This window comes from Panicum virgatum, chromosome 8K (genome assembly GCF_016808335.1).
Source record: "Panicum virgatum strain AP13 chromosome 8K, P.virgatum_v5, whole genome shotgun sequence".
Lineage (NCBI taxonomy): Eukaryota > Viridiplantae > Streptophyta > Magnoliopsida > Poales > Poaceae > Panicum > Panicum virgatum.
This window is the reverse complement of record NC_053143.1, coordinates 53434026-53454132: the sequence shown is the minus strand read 5'-3', so window position 1 is coordinate 53454132 and position 20107 is coordinate 53434026. Positions and strand designations below refer to the sequence as shown.

General features: G+C 40.2%; 2 protein-coding genes and 1 long non-coding RNA gene across 7 annotated transcripts; all 3 read left to right on the top strand.

Annotated features, from left to right (window-relative positions):
* The first annotated feature begins 642 nt into the window (after window positions 1-642).
* On the top strand, window positions 643-5224 carry LOC120645229. 5 transcript variants are annotated; one of them, XR_005664184.1, is made up of 4 exons: window positions 643-1327; window positions 2174-3850; window positions 4459-4817; window positions 5008-5224. It is a non-coding gene; the product is annotated as an uncharacterized LOC120645229 (long non-coding RNA). The 5 variants fall into 5 exon arrangements; XR_005664185.1 differs by having other exon boundaries at window positions 643-2300; window positions 2492-3850; XR_005664186.1 differs by having other exon boundaries at window positions 643-2307; window positions 2492-3850.
* A 1028-nt stretch (window positions 5225-6252) lies between these two features.
* LOC120645967 lies at window positions 6253-9604 on the top strand. Its single transcript, XM_039922666.1, has 6 exons — window positions 6253-6323; window positions 6438-7323; window positions 7405-9083; window positions 9161-9217; window positions 9289-9375; window positions 9452-9604. The coding sequence occupies exons 1-6, from the start codon at window positions 6253-6255 to the stop codon at window positions 9576-9578; spliced, it is 2907 nt and encodes a 968-aa protein (XP_039778600.1). The 3' UTR covers window positions 9579-9604.
* Window positions 9605-10009: 405 nt separating this feature from the next.
* Window positions 10010-20048, top strand: LOC120645228. Its single transcript, XM_039922028.1, has 13 exons — window positions 10010-10157; window positions 10456-10600; window positions 10686-10926; window positions 11316-11578; window positions 11755-12278; window positions 12802-12900; window positions 13548-13627; window positions 13832-13910; window positions 17050-17129; window positions 17334-17412; window positions 19104-19183; window positions 19388-19466; window positions 19616-20048. Exons 2-13 carry the CDS (start codon window positions 10542-10544, stop codon window positions 19687-19689), a joined length of 1737 nt encoding a protein of 578 aa, XP_039777962.1. The 5' UTR covers window positions 10010-10157; window positions 10456-10541; the 3' UTR covers window positions 19690-20048.
* Window positions 20049-20107: the final 59 nt, after the last annotated feature.

Here is a 20107-nt window from a genome sequence, read left to right as displayed (position 1 = left end):
CCATTGTCCGTTTCCATCTTGTACGTACATGCATAAGAAAGAACCACGCGCCGGGTATAACGAAGAGATTTCTTCCTTGTCAACCGGTTGAAATCTCGTTTATCTATCAATCAACGCTTTGGCTCGTCCGATTGGCAACGGACGGAGCAGATCAGCCTCTGTGTAAATCATGTGTTTCGGGTCAGCTCATATGTGCTTTGTGTTATCAGGCCCATCCAAGGTTGGAAATAGCGGGCTATGAAGTTTAGCGGTAACCTTCTCTAAAAGCTATAGAATAGCTATAGCGAAGCTGTAGCGGACTATAGCGAAAGCTAAATCATTTAGCAAAATGATAAAATAATAAATAATCTAATACAAATTATAAGTATCATTGGTCTAACACCTAAAATTTGAGTCTAACATGTCTCTTAACTACCCAACAGTACCCAATTGACATTTATTGCTGCTAAGTCTCACAGAAACCTATTTAGCGGACATTTAGCATGGCTAAATCTCATAAAATCTCATTTAGCGGATATAGCGGACAAATGTTGTATAGCGTAGCGGTAGATCTCCTAAAAAGCTATTAGCGGGCTATAGCGAGGCTATAGCGGGCTATTTCCAACCATGGGCCCATCTGTTTGGTCTTACCCAGCAGCCCGTTTAGCTCCTCGGGTTGGCATCACTACCCTCCGACCCCCTCCCTCTCGCGAGCAAGGTCAGTGTCCCCTGGTCTGTTCATTCAGACCATTTTCGCTGGCGATTTCAGAGCATGGCGGCCCCAATGGCTCCACTCCGTCTTCCTGCTTCTTGCCTCCGGATGGCCTCTCCCGCATGCCGTCGCACTTGCCGTCGGCCCAGACAGCGCCTACCCATCCGCCGCCAGCGAACGTGAAGACCAGATGATCGAGCCCCATCTCCGTCAGTTCGCTCTTCGTTGTAGGTCTTTTGTCTGATTTGAGGTCTGCAATTGTTCGATTGGGGTAGTACGTGGTTTGAATTTGAGGATTTGAGGTAGGTTTGTGTTCAGGTTTAGATTTGTGGGGATGGATTAGGGAATTTGTTTGTGTTCGACCTAGTCCTGTAGGGTCTAAAAAATTGGGGATCTAATGAGAGGTGCCTGAACTATGTTTCTATAGGTTGCCTGCTATTCCTCTCGATTTGGGGTGTGTAAATTTTGTGTATTTGTGTGTTCATCAATTTCTATGTTTTCTTACTTGTGTCATCGGTTAGTAAAGCTAGGAAATGCATCTGGAGGTGACTAAGAGTGTCAGATTAGCACCAGGTGTTTGATGGAATCCAACCATTCGCAAGGTGCTTGGAGGTAGCTGTTGCTGTGAACCACTGTGTAAGTTAACAATTGTTGAAATGATACCACCTGATATACTTTTTTATTAGTACCTCCTCTTTGGGATTAGGAATGACATGACCGAAACAAACTGTCTGTACTAAATTTACTAGTTAACAATATCTTGTTTGCATGATTTTTGACAGTATTCTTTGTCTTGTCCATGCGGGGTACCTAGTTACGTTACTTGCATTGTTGAGCTTAATTCCTAGATTTCACTTGATATGCAACCTTATATGTTTTTGCTAAGGATTAATTTTGATTGACTATAGGGTTGTGAGATCCCTCAGCCCTCATTTTAATAAGAAAATCAATAAGACATTAGCCTTTCATATGTCTGACACTCAGAATTTATGTCTTTCTCACTGTTTGCCAGTTCAGAGATGCATGTGTTGTGTGATTTAATTAGTAATCGTTTGGGATTGTAGCACGTCATTAGCTTAATTATTAATTATTGTTTACAATATTTAGACAACATTATAACATTGAAACTTGTGTAATTTAGATCTACTTACTACAATTTTTTTTTACCAAACAAGGGTAGAGACCTTGTAGATTCTACTGTAGGAGCTTGTATCTTTTTTGCACAGTGTGGGATTTAACATGATATAGATGTTAGTCCTAAAATATTTTCTATGCTAAGATAATGTCACTTTTAGGATTAGTGGAGCCTTTCGCTATGCACAAATGAACAATAAAAATTGTTTGTTCCAAGCATTGATGGTGTGTTAGTGTCAGACTTGATTTATATTTGACTGATGCTAGGATTTTTTTAGTTTGGTGTGAATTAATGGTGAACTTCTGTTGTTTTCGTTTAATACAAAGCCGGATCCTGCTTTGATCCAGATGATGGCAAATGTTTTCAGTTTTCACCAATGTGAGTTTGGGGCACGTGGTTGTCTCCTTCACATAGACCATCAAGGCTATGGAGCCCTTCTTCTCGGTGCTCTTCTTAGTCCTGTTCCTATGAGAGGTAATTGGTATGTGGCTGCCTCTTGAAATTTGTATTCTGTTGCATACTAGTGTGTCATGAATTTATACATCTTCTCTTTCAGTTATCCCATTCAAAACTACCGCTTTGAGTCATTTGACAAGAAGCAGTTAAAATGTAAATTTATTGTTGAAAACATCTACTGTAATTTCACATTTTTTATCCTTTTGTAGGCTGAAAGGAGAAAACTGTCTAGGATTACTACCAGAGAGACCCAGTAGCACCAAACCAAGTGCACAACCTTCTATTGAATAGAAGAAGGTTTTTTTTTTAGTTGGAATTCGATTTTTTTTCTTTACCATGATGGCTATAGTGTAAAAAAAATAATTTGTTCCACTTTTGAGCTCACCATGCGTCTTTATCATTAATTTGGTGAGTGAGATGAGGTTACTAAAAGAACTAAATTTATTAGGGGAAGATACAATGTTCAAGTAAACGCTAGGCACCAGGCAGGCGCTAGCCTTTTGACTAGTGCTAGGAAGGTTAAACGTAGGGTCAACGTAGATTAAACATAGACGTTAGGCTTTTGTTTAGAGTTTAATCTCGACTAAATGAAGTTTAATAACATTTTTTTGAACCTTGGGAACATAACTTTGCTATAAGATCAATCTCTTTTGGTATATTGCATGAATATATGGGTGCAAATAGGTGCCCCTATGGGTATCCACCTTCCCTCTTTAGTTCAAAAGTTTGTACTAGTTTTTTCAAAGTGGAAGTTCATTTTGAGAAACTATAACAAATTTTTATACTAAAGAGGGGCAGTGGATACCCTAAGGGGGACCCATTTGCACCTCTACATGAATATGTAGCACTGGCGGAGCCTCTTGGAGGCCAACCTGGGCCTCGGCCCCCCCTTCCTCCCAAAGAATTTACGAGGCTTTGGTTTATTTTGGTAGTCCGCTTATTACAAGCAACTCACGTATCCGAGTTCATTCATGGATCTTGCAGGACTATCCAGAGAGGACCACGTGCAATCATGTCTATTGCTTTTCTTGCATTTTGCATCGTTTGACTGTGATTGCTGGATAATGCGTCGCGACGCTCTCTTTTTATTGTATTTGCTAGCTGTTGCTACCTCACCGGCTGCGGAGCTCGCTGGGCACTGTCGCCTGGACATAGGAAGAAGAGCACAGGGCTCCTAAGGGGCTACAGTTAGTCCCTTTGTCGATTCTTTTCTAAAACTTAACCTTGCAAGTTCATAGATTCATAGTTTTTGGTGATAACTTTATTTTTATGCTAATTGCTACCCTCAAAAGCTTAGGTAGCTAGGTTTATATTATTTGATGCCTCACGCATATTTATCTAATACCATCGCCAAGCTTTCTCTCCATTGCGCTCTAGGGCGCCATGACATGTGGCACTTAAAGCTTGCCTGCGGTGCGGCATGTCGGCTCTTTGAGCTTGAGCCTTCACAAATTGGTCCCCCCTTAATTTTATCTCACGCTCCGCCACTGTATGTAGAGTGCATATTCGCCAGCTACAAAGGCAGAGCTAATAAGGGATTGTCTCTTAGATCTTAAACAACATACAAGGTACAATGTGTATTTTTTTCCTTGTGCCCTTTTCAATGTGTTTTTTATCCAGAAATGTATGTTTAACTTGGGGTAGATTGTCATTTCTGTGTATATTCATGCAATATACAGAAATAAAGCAGTAAATATTTGCTTTCTTTGTTCTCCACACCAACATATCAGTTTATTTTTTGATTATGTATTCGGGGTGGGGACAAAGAGAATGTGACGACTAGATAGCTGGAGCATCAATTTTATTTTCATGTTTGATGTAAAGATGGATCAGGAGAAATTTGAAATTGTAACTTTCTTGTAAGCCCCCAAAAAAATTGTAACTGTTTGGTTTGTTGTAATGTTTAGCTTTTATGTTGGCATCAAAATAGGTTTGAAAAAATGTTATTGTAAATTTATTGTCAAGCCAAAAAAAAATTTGTAACTTTTTTTTTGGATGCTTTGTTTACACTGCAGTTGATAGAAATATGCAGTTTTTCAGTTCAAATGTGATGCATTGGGTCATTTGACAAAACTACTGCTTTGAGTCATTTGACAACTAGTTAAAAACTTAAAATATAACTTTATTGCTGTGTACATCTACTGTAGTTTCACAAATATTTTTTATCCTTTTGTAGGCTGAAAGGAGGCAATTAGGATTTCCACCAGAGAGATCCAACAGCATGAAACCAAGCACCACCTGCTGTTGAATAGAAGAAGATATCTTTAGTTGGAATTCTATTTTTCTTTTTACCAAGATGGTTATAGTGTAAAAAAATATATTATTCCAGTTTTGAGCTTACCATGTGCCTTTATCATTAATTTGGTGAGTCAGATGAGGTTATTAAAAGTCTTAAACTTCTTAGGGGAACACAACTTTGCTACAAGATCAATCTCTTCTGGTTCTGGTATATTGTGTGAATATGCAGAGTGCATTCGCCGGCTACAAGGCAGAGCTGATAAGAGATTGTCTCTCATATCTTAACAACAAAACAAGGTACAATGTGTAGTTTTTTTTCCCCTTGAGCCCTTTTCAATGTGTTCTTTAACCAGAAATGTATGTTTAATTCGGGGTAGATTGTTATTTCTGTGCATATTCATGCAATATACCAAAATAAAGCTGGAAATATTTGGTTTCTTTGTTCTCCACACTAACACATAAGTTTGTTTTTTTATTATGTGCTCAGGGTGGGGACAAAGAGAATGTGAGACTAGATAGCTGGAGCATCGGTTTTATTTTCATGTTTGGTATGAAGATGGATCGGGAGAAATTTGTAATTGTAACTTTCTTGTAAGCCCAAAAAAATTGTAACTATTTGGTTTGTTGTAATTATTGACTTTTGTGTTGACATCAAAGTAGTTTTGAAAAAAAAATAGTGTAAATTTATTTTCTAGCAAAAAAAACTTGTATTTTTTTCTGGGATGCTTTATTTACACTCCAGTTGATAAAAATATGTAGTTCTTTGGCTCAAATGTGATGTATTGGGCCGGCAACATTAGCAGGCCTCCAACAGAACAAAAAAATAGCCCTAAACTAACTTGTCAGCAGACCATTAGTGCGCCCGTGTGTCTGTGATAAAAAATTAACAACAGTCGTGCAACAATAAACTGCCGGGACCATTAACAGCGAACAACACAGGGGGCAATAGGTGGATGTTGGATGACTGGAATAGGTGATTGATGGATAAGCTATTTGTCAATCGATTGACAAGGAGACACGTCTAAAAAAACAGTAGAGTATTGTAGTTGAGATCGACTTGAACAACCAATCTGCATGCTCCATCTGGATTCTGGAACAACTTGTAACAGTAATATAAGGGGGTGGGGTCAGCTGGTTACATGGAGCAACGCATCAGTGTCATTCATAATTAACCCGGGCGGGACTTGACATGGAGGTCGGAGAGACCTGCACCGGACTTGCCAGGGGCCTCTTTCTTTGACTAGTAGTATATTGGCAAAATTAGCTCGTGGACACCGTTGGATGGGAGCTTTTGCTGCAGCCCACTAAGAAAAAACAGTTTGGCCTGGACACACTCCTCAAACACGTCTTTTGCTGCTAGACACTGGACTCTATAATTTACTTAATTAAATTGTAAATGCACCCGAAATGACAGTTTTACCCCTGTTGCCTTTTCAGATCGAGACGCACGCATCGTTCCCCTCCCAACTCAATCGCTTCTTGCTTTCTCTGTGGCTGGCTGCACCGGCGATACAAGCGGCGGTGGTAGCACGCCGCTGCATCCCAGGCTGCGCCGCCCTCGACGCCGGCGTGCAGCCCCTCTGGCGGCTCTCCTCCCCCTACCCCCCCCCCCCACACTCGCGGCGCGGGGTCGTGCCCGACGGGCGACGGCACCCAGGGGAAGCACCTCCTAGGGCGCGACCTTGGCCAACCAGAGCCACAGCGCGGGCCCTCCAGCGGTAGTCGGTAGAAGATGGAGGTCCCACGATTTCTCAGCGAGATTTTCCCGCAGGATCAGACCGATCTTTCATGGGTTCCCGATGGGTAAGTCTTCTTCCAATTTCCCCTAGGGTTAGTTTTAACTTTGACCTCGATTTTGCGCAGTAGACCATAACATGTGTTGATTCTGCTTCAATTTGTGTCAATATTTGTGTATAGGATGGATCCCAATTCGTCCTACAGGCTTGCTGTGCGTGTCGGTGCTTATGTGAAATTGACTGATGATGGCAACCGTGTTTATTGTGATGCATGTAATATTCCAAAGGTTTTAGATAGGGATCACACCAATTGGAAAGATTTGGTAGTTGATATTGCTACAGAAATTAATCTAGGACCTAACAACAAGTTGCGTGTCACATATTGGGACAAAATAAATCGTAGCTATGAGGAGGTTAGTTCTGACCAGAAATTAATTGATGCAATTGACATGTATTGGGAGATAAGAAGGCTTTCATTGCAAGTCTGTGTTATGAAAAAGGATTATTCAGATTCTGTGCATGAAATTGGGCGGAAGCAAAACATGCCTTGTGTATTGCAGGGAAGCACCGAGACCTCAGATGCCCAGATTATTGCAGTACCTTCATCTGAAACTGCACCATCCCTTTTGGAGCCTCTAGTTCAGGAAAGTGTTGAAGTAGCTTGGGTGGACGATGATGTAGAGTATGTTGGTCTGGATGATGAGTATCCTTTCAAAACTTTACTTTCTGATTCTGAATGTGATGGGTTGGATGATGTTTTAGAGTGTGTTGACTTGGAGGATGATGCCGAGTGTGTTGGCTTGGACGATGAATTAGTTGTGGATGATGCATTGGGTTGTGAAACATTTATACATGCAACGGATTTAGAGAACCCGACAATAGCAGTTGGTGTAACTTTTAGGGATGGTGATACTTTTAAGAAAGCAATTAGGCAATATGCAATTAAGGGTGAATTCGAAATTGCAGCTCCCTATTCTGAGTCAACAAGGTATAGAGGGTATTGCAAAGCTGAACGGTGCAAGTGGCGGATACATGCTTCACGGTTGCAAGATGAAAGGACATGGAAGGTATTGCAGAAATTTGATTAATTTGCATGAACAAATTGCATTTTTGTTTGTGCACTGATTTTTTTTGTTCTTTTTCTGCAGATAAAGAAAATACCTTATCCACACACTTGTCAAAGCACAGGGAAAGTTGAAAAAAATAGCATGGCAAGCAATCATTGGGTGAGGGATAGGATTCTCGATTGGCTTGCAAAGGACTCTACAATTGGAGCTAAAGCACTAAAGACAAGATTAGAAGAGCAGTATCACCTGCAGTTGTCATACTGGGTAGTGTGGGATGGAAGAAATATGGCTTTGGAACAACTCAAAGGAAAGTGGGATGACAGTTTCGAGCACATTTTCAGTTTCAAGGCAGAGGTTGAGAAGACAAATCCTGGGAGTTTGGTGGACATTGAATTTGAGCAAGTTGGGAAGAAGAAGAGATTTACTAGAATGTTTGTTGCCTTAAGCGCATGTGTGGATGGTTTTCTACATGGTTGTAGGCCTTTTCTTGGTGTGGACTCCACCCACTTGACTGGAAAATGGAAGGGTCAACTTGCATCGGCTACTGCTATTGATGGGCATAATTGGATGTTTCCTGTGTGTTATGGGGTATTTGGATCAGAGACAACTGAAAATTGGTCATGGTTTTTTAGCAGACTTCATCAAGCTATTGGCTCACCTCGAGGCCTAGTGATCTCAACAGATGCAGGAAAAGGAATTGATTCTGCTGTTACTCACATCTTCAAAAATGGGGTTGAGCATAGAGAGTGCATGAGGCACTTAGTTGCAAACTTTCAGAAGCGGTATCGAGGTGAAGTCTTTGAGAAGCACTTATGGCCAGCATGTAGAGCTTACCAGATACATAGATTTGAAGAGCACTATAATTTGATGTATGAAGCTTGCCCTGAAGCAATGAAGTGGATACATGATAACCACAAGCACCTCTGGACAAGGCACTTGTTTTCAGAAGCAAGCAAGTGTGATTATGTCACAAATAACATAGCTGAGACATTTAATAGCTGGATTAGGAATGAAAAATCCTTGCATGTGGTTGATCTTATGGATAGGATAAGACAATTATGCATGCAAAAAATGTTCGTGAGAAGAAAAATTGCTATGAAGCTTAAAGATAAGATACTGCCTAATGTCATGAAGGACCTCTTTGCAAGGAGTCGAGGCTTGAAATATATCTGGAGGTATTCACACAAAGAAGGTGGTAAAGAAGGTGAGATGTTAGGTGAAGTTGAAGGTGTTACAAAGAATCTAGTTCATTGGAGGCATACTGTTGATCTCCATGAGGGGAAGTGCACCTGTAGGCGTTGGCAAATCACCGGTCTGCCATGCACACACGCTTTGTGTATTATAACCTCAATTCGAGGTTATAATATTGAAGACTATGTTCATGAATATTATTCTGTGGCAAAGTTCAAGAAAGCCTATGGAAAATCTGTAAAGCCAATGACAGATAGGAAACAATGGCCTCAAGTTAACCCAGGGTTCAAGTTGTGGCCTCCAATTCTCAAAAGGGCAGCAGGGAGACCAAGAGTGAGAAGATACAAATCAGTAGCGGAAGGGGGCTTTGGAAAAAGAACCACAAGATGCAAAAGGTGCAAGCAGCTTGGACACATGGAAAAAACATGTAACGAGTATGTTTATGAATCTGATGCACCACCTCCTGCCCCTCCAAAACCAAAGAGAAAGAGAGGCAAGAAAAATGTCACAGTAGTGCCATCTAGTACTGCTGAACCAACACAGCAACAACCATCATTTTCTGACCCATTGTAAGATTTTTTCACTCAAACTTTATGGTGTTTGACTTAGCTTGCACATATCTCATATATATATATACATTTCACAGTGCTACACCATCTAGAGCAATCTCCACTGTTTCTACACCAAGTCCAGTGACAAGGAGGTATTGCATTTTCCTGATCGTTGGTATTACTGTCATAGCTACAGTTTTACATGATTTCTACCTATATGTAGTATGTCAAGAAAAATGCTGGAATATGACTTATCTACACCAACTAGAGCCATGACACTAGTTTCTACACCAAGCCCTATCACAAGAAGGTACTGCAGCTTCATTCTCTATACCTTTATGCTTTTTATCTATATTTATTTCACACAACTCTATTTACATTTACAGCCGTAAGAGGATACTTGAACTTGAAGACACTATAGAGCCTGTTCAATGTCTTGCTTTATCTCCAGTTCCTATCAACGACAAGGAAAAGCCAAAAAAGCTGAAGGTTGTCAGATTCAAGAAAACATAAGCTATGTAGTGATATGTTCATGTAGTGTTGCTGTTAAAAGCATGACCTTGTAATATGTGGCCTTGTAATGTTTGGATCTGGTACTGTACTAGATATCCTAATATGACTGGAGCATGATATTTTGTTGGACCTGCTACTTCCATTAACCTGTCATATTATTCTAAGATAAAATACTGTTGAATTGCTCTATCATATTGCCATGTTATGTTGTTCAAATATTCTCCTGTTATGGTGTTCAAATGTTTATTTGAAGGGGCAAGGGTATTCTTGTCCAGAAATGTTGTTTTCTTACCTGTTTGAGTGAAATATGTTATTATAACAGCTATAATGTCCAGCAGCAAATTGATATGTTTGAGCAGTGTATTTTGACAAAACCTTTCTTTCTTAATGTCCTATGGCAAAAAGCCACAATTGAATGGTGTCCGGCAGCCAATTTTCCCTAGTATATTCCCCGCGTCCATTTCACGCGGGGCCTGCGAGCTCGCTCAGCCTCTCAGGAGCTCCAGCGAGGCTGGTGCAGGCCGATTCGCCGCCGTCAGGACGTGCGACGCCTCGGCGCGGTGGCGCCGGATCTGCCAGGTACACTCTCTCGCTCGTCCATCTGCTCCCTTTCCTCGACTTCATTTCATACATGGTGCCCCGTCGCCGGAGTGGACGCGACCGAGCGCGGCGGCGTCGCTGCGCGGGCCGGGGAGACGGGGGCCTACCTGCATGCCGCGGGCAAGGCGGCCGTGTGATTTCCCCAATCGGCCGATGAGGTGAAACGAGGGTGCTCGTTCGTCGGCGGCAGGGGATAGGGGCCTCAAGAGATCGGTTGGAGCAGCGTCTTCACGTTTTCTCCCCTCCCCCTCAATTTTTTTTTGTTGCTTATGGGCAGCACATGAGCCTCCATATAGGAGTATAGGACACACCTTTCAAGGAATAGGAGCTGCATCACGGCTCACAAGGAGCTGAGGGGACGCCATGGTGGGCAATCGACACAAGGGTCCGACGGATGATGAGCCCGACTCCGGAAGCGCAAGGTATGATCAAGCCTTCCCAAGATATTCAGCTCTTGATTTGATTTGCTTGCTTCAAATCTCGCCTGACTTTCTGGGGACCAAACAGATCATCTGATGACATGGCTCCAGACGACCGCCGTTTTGGGGATGGGAGCACGGGAACATTTTCATCCCCATGGTGTACAAATCCACCCCAAATACCATTCCCGTTCATCGCTCCTCATTTCTCGATCCCGTCGTCCCGGGAACTTGGTAGTACGTCCCGGAAACTTGGTTACTGCGTTCCAGACAAAGCTAAACGTAGGAAACGACAGACTCGGTCTTCAATAAATGCTATGACAAATGAGGTAGGCCCTCTTTAGTTGGTGAAAAGTTGTTGATTTTGGTACTGTAGCATATTTTGTTGTTACTTGACAAATAATATATAATCAGGGACTAATTATGTTTAAAAAATTTATCTCGTGCTAATCAGTTAAACTATATAATTAGTTATTTTTTCAACTGCATTTAATGCTCCATGCATGTGTTCGAACATTCGATGTAATGGGTACTGTAGAAATTTTTTTTGGAACTAAACAGGGCCGTACTCTCGACCTGCCTCGACACTCACAGTGAAATGTACTTAAAAAATGTTTGGATTCATTTTGATCTTGTCACCATAAATTTCTCTGCATCGAATTTTAGACATCTATCCAGTGTACCACAATAACTGTACTGGCAATTACCATGCTCTCAGGGCAAAGACATCATGAGGCTGCTAGCAGAACTCAAGGACCAGATGCGCGAACAATCAATGCAGCTTACTGAAAGTAATAGTGAAATACGCAAGCAGATGGGGAATCTTATTGAAAGTCAAAATGGTCAAAGCAAAGTGTTGGAGAAGCTTATTGAAAGTCAGAATGGCCAAAGCAAAGAGTTGGAGAAGCTTACTGCAAGTATCAGGAAACAATTGGAGTTTCATACTAACATCACAGGTCATGCTGAATCTGATGCTCCAAGGTATATATTGTCTGCTAGGTACCATCATACCATTTTTTTTTCAGGGCAGTACAAACAGTGACTTAGCAAAGTTATTATTAGAATTTGTTACTAATATATACCAAAAGTGGATACAATCGTCTATTAGCTTCTCTCTGTTATTTCGCTTCACAAGTTAGTTTTGCCTTCTTTTGCAGATCACAAATGAATCAAGTGCCGCCACCTAGATACCGACTGGAATTCAGATCTGCGCCTACTGGCAAAATAATAACGGGGAAAACCATAAAGATAAGTGTAGCTCTAGTTGAAGTTAGTAGTGGTCGACCCGTAGAAAATGGACCCCTTGCTTCCGGAACAGTTGAGTTGGTTGTCGTTAACGCAGAGTTCAATCAACATAATAATCGATACTATTGGCCCAGAGAGGATTTTGAGAGCAACATAACAAAACCACGACGTGGGAATTCGGCAACAGGGGGTGTGGACCAGTCAGTAAAATCAATAGTGAGTAACGGCCGATTTAACCTTAATCGAGGGGTTATAAGTTACAGTGGTTCTGCAATATTTGAAAACTCCCACAACAGGAAGGTTAGGCTTGGGGCGATGCTAGTGTTGCCAACTGGGGAACGAGTTCTGGAAGCATTATCAGATCCTTTGTTAGTGCGGGACCATGTCCAGTCAGGAAAACAAAGTAACTTGCACCCTAACAGCTCAAATGGACAAAGTACGTATTCTTTCTCAGATTCTATGATGCATTCTCAGTTGTTCTGTATTTGAATTTCTTTTAACTTTGCAGTATTTCATTAATTGGTACCTTTTCTACTTCACATTGTATAAACTCCACACAGCTACTGCTTGTGTAATTTTATAAATCTACGCCTATAATTGGAACATAAATCAGTATGTAATTTTTGAAGCTGCTACCTAAAAATATTTTTCATTTTCCACCAGAAATGTAGTTTCACGAAACTAACTCTAATAAGATAAAATTATATAGTTTTAAACATTATAAGGAAATATAATCATACATTTGTATGACGAGAACATTTTCTGTAGCATAAAATAAAATGGATATTTTTTATTTCTTTAAAGTAATATTATTGAGAAAGAATCTCGCCCCCACTTGATTAGGTACAAAACAAGGCATTTTGATTATAGTAATACGACTGTTTTGGTGAGCTACTTTGGGCACAAAAAGCTTGATGTGCTTAGATTTGTTTTTTTATGAAAGTTTAACATTTTTGTAGGGCAAGGTCTAGGTGACAATGATTATCAAGAAGAAAATAGCTCAAGGCCTAACATGCAACAACCATCATGGCCAAATTCAACTCATACTGGGGGAATCAGTTAAGACTTGAAACTCTTTTCCTTTTCTGCTCTTTTATTTTAAGATAGTTTAGTGCAAAGAGTTTCATGTTCTATTCTGCATATTTATACATAAAAAACCGTGAAACACTAATGATTACTCCCTGTCTCCCTCCATCCCAGGATATAATGTGTGCTCAAACTTGGCACAATCTTCAATAATAATATTTGACTCTTAATATCTCCTATAATATAATGTTTGTAGCAACAAAATTATAGCTATATGAAACTACTTTAAATATGAATACAATGATATGATTATTATAAGATAAATTTTTTATTATACAAGATTAATCATAGGTCAAAAATTTAAAGTTTGAATCTTGAATTACGTGCGCGCGTATATTGCTTGAACCCTAGTACCAAAGGTGCATGACTTGTACCCTTACTGTTAGAGTATATTAGGCAACTCCGGATATGATTAGTTTAAGATTGATTATAATCCCAAGATAACTTTCTTATCTCTAGGAGATGCTACTTGACCTCCAAATCATGTACTCCTATGTATTTGCCCTAGAGGCTCAATGCAATACATCCCACGCAATATATACAATCTTACATTAGCAGCCTTCTCCTTTTTGTCCTTGTATTCTCAATGACTCAAATCATAATGTTTCCTCATTTTCAGGATCGAATATAATTGGAGGACAATCACAGCTTCCATTTCTAGGAACCTCTAATATGCTTTCTACAGAACCATTTACCAGTGTAAGTAATAGAAAAACTAAGCAACAATTTATATGTAGGGCACACAACCCAGATGATTTTATAAGACTAGGTTTTGATACACATAGTTAATAATAATAATAATCATAAAGGAGTGTGCTTAAGGTGGATACAGGGCTTTGTTTTAATTCCACTCCATAGCGCAGTACACTAATTTATCTGCTACCTGCTTGTTATTTTATCCAGCAAGAACAACAGTCTTCTATACAACAATACCAAAGTCCTCGTGTGCCAATGGTGGCCCAAGCTACATACAACCAAAATGGTATGGCATTTCTGATCATTGGATGGCGATCCTATTTTGATTCCTACAAGTGATAGGTTAAGTGGGTAACTATGTGGATTTATCTCCCATAATTTATATGATTTGACAGATACAATGTAACTTGAAAATTTTGATCCTTCTATTTACCTGTTATATTACTATAGATAAGGCCACAAAGGTTCTGTAGAAAAGAGGATAGGAGAGAATATTGGCTTGTATTCCTCCAAACCCTAGAAGGGTGGGATATATAGTTCCTAAACATGGGCCTCTAGATGGGCCTCTATACATGGGCTCAATATACTCCAACACCCCCCCCCCCGCAGTCTGAACTACCGGCGCAGCGGTGTTCAAGACTGGACAACAAGAAAGCAGTCTGAACTACCGGCGCAGCGGTGTTCAAGACTGGACAATAAGAAAGCTAACACCCCCCCCGCAGTCTGAACTACCGACGCAGCGGTGTTCAAGACTGGACAAGAAGAGAGAACAAATAGAGTACAAAAGGGCAAATACCCCCCCGCAGCCACAACTAGCCACCGGCTACGTTGAGGCTGGATCGAAACTCCGAGAAGGTCGAGGAGGGCAGCCCCTTGGTGAAGATGTCAGCAAACTGAGAGGTAGTCGGGACATGGAGTACCCGAACATCGCCGATGGCGACTCTGTCGCGCACGAAGTGTAGGTCGATCTCCACGTGCTTCGTCCGCTGATGCTGGACGGGGTTGGTGGAGAGGTACACAGCGCTGACGTTGTCGCAGTAGACGAGCGTGCTCTTGGCGAGCGCCCCACCTAGCCAACCCGACCATAAAACCCAGGTGTTATAGTGGGAGGGGTGGGGGCTTTTATCCTCAGTCCAACATTCCCCCTACTGCGTGCGAGCCGGGCGAGCCGCGGGGCTGTGCCACCTGTCCGGTCTCAGCACTTCGGTCTCAGCAAACGCAGCCAGGGAAATCGCGCAGCGGAAATGCGTGGCCGGGAGGGATCGAACCCAGGACCTCTGCTCTGGTACCAAGTTAGAGCGCCCCACCTAGCCAACCCGACCATAAAACCCAGGTGTTATAGTGGGAGGGGTGGGGGCTTTTATCCTCAGTCCAACAGGTTCATCGTGATTGCTCTTATAAGCTGGCCATGAAAGATAAACTAAATGATGATTTTATATTTTATAATTTCTAATGTTCAGTATTTATTCTTTTTATCGTATAGCATGTTATTGTTAAGTCACATTTTCTAAGCTAATACTTAAAAAGAACATGTTAATTCTGTTGTTCTAATTTTCTGCAATTTAGATCTATTATTTTAAACTATGAGTAAAACTGCCCATCTTCATGAATCATATACATAGAAATATGTGCAGATGATGACAACTTCTAAAGATATCCTCGAAACACATTATAAATACATCCATCATTGCTTTCATTTTCTCAAGGATAATTCACTATTACCATCCACCCAAACACATGTTGGAGCTAAAGATGGCAACGGGTACATACTCGACGGGTAGTGGCCACCCATACCCACCCGCTAGAACTAAGTTTTACCCGTCGGGTTACCCGTACCCGTACACGGGTAGAAAAATGGTTCCATACCCGTACCCAGCGGGTAATTTATACCCGACGGGTAACCCGTACCCGAAAACATACCCAAGAATTACATATAAATATCACATATTCATATGAAAAATAATTCATTTCAAACTAAAATTGGAGTGAGTGTGGAGTAGATTTCAAGTAGAGTCCAACAATATATATACTAGGAGGGATTAATTGGATTTGAGCAAAATTCATGGGCCATATGGGTTTTTGTGCGGGTATGTCTTACCCGCGGGTAGGCGGGTATGGGTAGTATACATCCGCACCCGTACCCGCCATACCCGACGGGTATAAGATTTTGCCCAATAATATACCCATGGGTAGAAAACTCATTCCATACCCGTCTTCTTATCGGATAAAACCCATCGGGTACTCGGGTTTCGGGTGCCCATTGCCATCTTGAGTTGGAGCAAAATACAAGGTCTTAAGTTTCTATAGGATTGGGTTTACTTCCCATCCTATTTCACCCATTGCCACATACATCCTCACAAATGGCTTAGATTCCCCTTGTCATAGACAGCTTCTGAATCAATGGTGTAGACTACTAAGATTACAGGAGCCAATATCTTTACTTTCAACGCCTAGAATTCATCCCATTAGGAGTATAACAGTATAGACTGATATAATAAAAGTATTGTAAAAGAAGTGCGATCGTATTTTTAGCAGCAAACACAACAGGGTTGTGTTCAAAATGGTAGGAATATAGCCTCACAGGCATGTTAAATTAATTTGATCAGTTTTACTCATTTTTGTAATTATTACGAAGTTTGTAAGTTAATTTAGTGTTACAGGCTTATTACCTAACATTTTTATAGCAGCAAGCAAGTCTAAGAGAAATATCGATAATATCAACAACAACATGCAGATGACTCACCTTGTTTGTGTGTGCACTTGTTTCTATTGCATTGATCACCATAGCAATGCTGATTCACCTAGTTGTATTAATTTTCAATACCTTAATTTTCCTTTTTTATCTTCCTAATTACTGTTCAGTTGCAAATGAACTTGCATGGCCATCGAATTATCTTGTCAGGGACCCAAATTTTATGGGCAATGACCATGTTCTGGGTCATGCAATCGGTGGGTTGATCTGGTTATTTATGTGGATTTTTACTATATTATTGACTTGTCAATGTGTGACCTCACCAATTTTGTGCACTTAAATATATTATTCTAGCTATTTGCCCACACTCTAGAAAAAAGAAAATGGAATCACGTGCAAGCTAAAATTTGAGCGGTAAATAAAATTTCTATCTGCAGACCATCATATTTACAACCATATGTTCATGTTGACTTAATAGTCTTTGTATATATTGTACTACTAAAATAAACTAAAAGAACCACCTTCTTTACTCTGAAGGTCTAGAATTCATACAATCAATAGCGGTATCTCTAGGAGATGCTACTTGCCCTCCAAATCATGTACTCCTATGTATTTGCCCTAGAGGCTCAATGCAATACATCCCACGCAATATATACAATCTTACATTAGCAGCCTTCTCCTTTTTGTCCTTGTATTCTCAATGACTCAAATCATAATGTTTCCTCATTTTCAGGATCGAATATAATTGGAGGACAATCACAGCTTCCATTTCTAGGAACCTCTAATATGCTTTCTACAGAACCATTTACCAGTGTAAGTAATAGAAAAACTAAGCAACAATTTATATGTAGGGCACACAACCCAGATGATTTTATAAGACTAGGTTTTGATACACATAGTTAATAATAATAATAATCATAAAGGAGTGTGCTTAAGGTGGATACAGGGCTTTGTTTTAATTCCACTCCATAGCGCAGTACACTAATTTATCTGCTACCTGCTTGTTATTTTATCCAGCAAGAACAACAGTCTTCTATACAACAATACCAAAGTCCTCGTGTGCCAATGGTGGCCCAAGCTACATACAACCAAAATGGTATGGCATTTCTGATCATTGGATGGCGATCCTATTTTGATTCCTACAAGTGATAGGTTAAGTGGGTAACTATGTGGATTTATCTCCCATAATTTATATGATTTGACAGATACAATGTAACTTGAAAATTTTGATCCTTCTATTTACCTGTTATATTACTATAGTTAAGGCCACAAAGGTTCATCGTGATTGCTCTTATAAGCTGGCCATGAAAGATAAACTAAATGATGATTTTATATTTTATAATTTCTAATGTTCAGTATTTATTCTTTTTATCGTATAGCATGTTATTGTTAAGTCACATTTTCTAAGCTAATACTTAAAAAGAACATGTTAATTCTGTTGTTCTAATTTTCTGCAATTTAGATCTATTATTTTAAACTATGAGTAAAACTGCCCATCTTCATGAATCATATACATAGAAATATGCGCAGATGATGACAACTTCTAAAGATATCCTCGAAACACATTATAAATACATCCATCATTGCTTTCATTTTCTCAAGGATAATTCACTATTACCATCCACCCAAACACATGTTGGAGCAAAATACAAGGTCTTAAGTTTCTATAGGATTGGGTTTACTCCCCATCCTATTTCACCCATTGCCACATACATCCTCACAAATGGCTTAGATTCCCCTTGTCATAGACAGCTTCTGAATCAATGGTGTAGACTACTAAGATTACAGGAGCCAATATCTTTACTTTCAACGCCTAGAATTCATCCCATTAGGAGTATAACAGTATAGACTGATATAATAAAAGTATTGTAAAAGAAGTGCGATCGTATTTTTAGCAGCAAACACAACAGGGTTGTGTTCAAAATGGTAGGAATATAGCCTCACAGGCATGTTAAATTAATTTGATCAGTTTTACTCATTTTTGTAATTATTACGAAGTTTGTAAGTTAATTTAGTGTTACAGGCTTATTACCTAACATTTTTATAGCAGCGAGCAAGTCTAAGAGAAATATCGATGATATCAACAGCAACATGCAGATGACTCACCTTGTTTGTGTGTGCACTTGTTTCTATTGCATTGATCACCATAGCAATGCTGATTCACCTAGTTGTATTAATTTTCAATACCTTAATTTTCCTTTTTTATCTTCCTAATTACTGTTCAGTTGCAAATGAACTTGCATGGCCATCGAATTATCTTGTCAGGGACCCAAATTTTATGGGAAATGATCATGTTCTGGGTCATGCAATCGGTGGGTTGATCTGGTTATTTATGTGGATTTTTACTATATTATTGACTTGTCAATGTGTGACCTCACCAATTTTGTGCACTTAAATATATTATTCTAGCTATTTGCCCACACTCTAGAAAAAAGAAAATGGAATCACGTGCAGCTAAAATTTGAGCGGTAAATAAAATTTCTATCTGCAGACCATCATATTTACAACCATATGTTCATGTTGACTTAATAGTCTTTGTATATATTGTACTACTAAAATAAACTAAAAGAACCACCTTCTTTACTCTGAAGGTCTAGAATTCATACAATCAATAGCGGTATCTCTAGGAGATGCTACTTGCCCTCCAAATCATGTACTCCTATGTATTTGCCCTAGAGGCTCAATGCAATACATCCCACGCAATATATACAATCTTACATTAGCAGCCTTCTCCTTTTTGTCCTTGTATTCTCAATGACTCAAATCATAATGTTTCCTCATTTTCAGGATCGAATATAATTGGAGGACAATCACAGCTTCCATTTCTAGGAACCTCTAATATGCTTTCTACAGAACCATTTACCAGTGTAAGTAATAGAAAAACTAAGCAACAATTTATATGTAGGGCACACAACCCAGATGATTTCATAAGACTAGGTTTTGATACACATAGTTAATAATAATAATAATCATAAAGGAGTGTGCTTAAGGTGGATACAGGGCTTTGTTTTAATTCCACTCCATAGCACAGTACACTAATTTATCTGCTACCTGCTTGTTATTTTATCCAGCAAGAACAACAGTCTTCTATACAACAATACCAAAGTCCTCGTGTGCCAATGGTGGCCCAAGCTACATACAACCAAAATGGTATGGCATTTCTGATCATTGGATGGCGATCCTATTTTGATTCCTACAAGTGATAGGTTAAGTGGGTAACTATGTGGATTTATCTCCCATAATTTATATGATTTGACAGATACAATGTAACTTGAAAATTTTGATCCTTCTATTGACAGATACCACGCTCGGTTTCTCTCGGCCCAGTACCCCACCCCGCACGTTATCGGCCCAAACGATGCTGCCAGCCTAGCCTTCCAGTCTGTTACCCCGTAATTTCACCCGGGCCATTTCCCCTCCGGCGGCGGCGCTTGGGCTCGCCGGCGATGCACCTGGCCGCAGAGGGAGTGTGGGAACATCGCCGCCTTCCGTCGACGCCAGCTCGAGCTCTACGATACGTACGTGGACAGATGCGGGCAACGGAATGGCTCTGACTTCTGTCTGCTACCCTGCTGGGAAAATAAAAACATTATGCACTGCTTACTGCTACACGTACTAAACCAGCGACGTTGCTTAATTTCTTGTTAATTTGCCTTCTTTCGATGCAAATGTTTACACTGTCGAATCTCCAAACCTGCTCATGGTTTCTTTTCATGCTGTTTACTTGGCTTCTCTGGCTTGTTGAGGTGCACATTTTCCCCCACATTGGAGATCGGGCTGAGCAAATTTAA

Bases quoted from the DNA above. Each gene is read 5' to 3' on its own strand.
- LOC120645967 (XM_039922666.1), top strand. From the start codon at position 6,253: ATGGAGGTCCCACGATTTCTCAGCGAGATTTTCCCGCAGGATCAGACC. The intron at 6,324-6,437 runs GTAAGTCTTCTT...ATTTGTGTATAG, and splicing joins CTTTCATGGGTTCCCGATGG to GATGGATCCCAATTCGTCCT. The intron at 9,084-9,160 runs GTAAGATTTTTT...TACATTTCACAG, and splicing joins CCATCATTTTCTGACCCATT to TGCTACACCATCTAGAGCAA.
- LOC120645228 (XM_039922028.1), top strand. From the start codon at position 10,542: ATGGTGGGCAATCGACACAAGGGTCCGACGGATGATGAGCCCGACTCC. The intron at 10,927-11,315 runs GTAGGCCCTCTT...CCATGCTCTCAG, and splicing joins TAAATGCTATGACAAATGAG to GGCAAAGACATCATGAGGCT. The intron at 19,184-19,387 runs GTAAGTAATAGA...TATTTTATCCAG, and splicing joins CTACAGAACCATTTACCAGT to CAAGAACAACAGTCTTCTAT.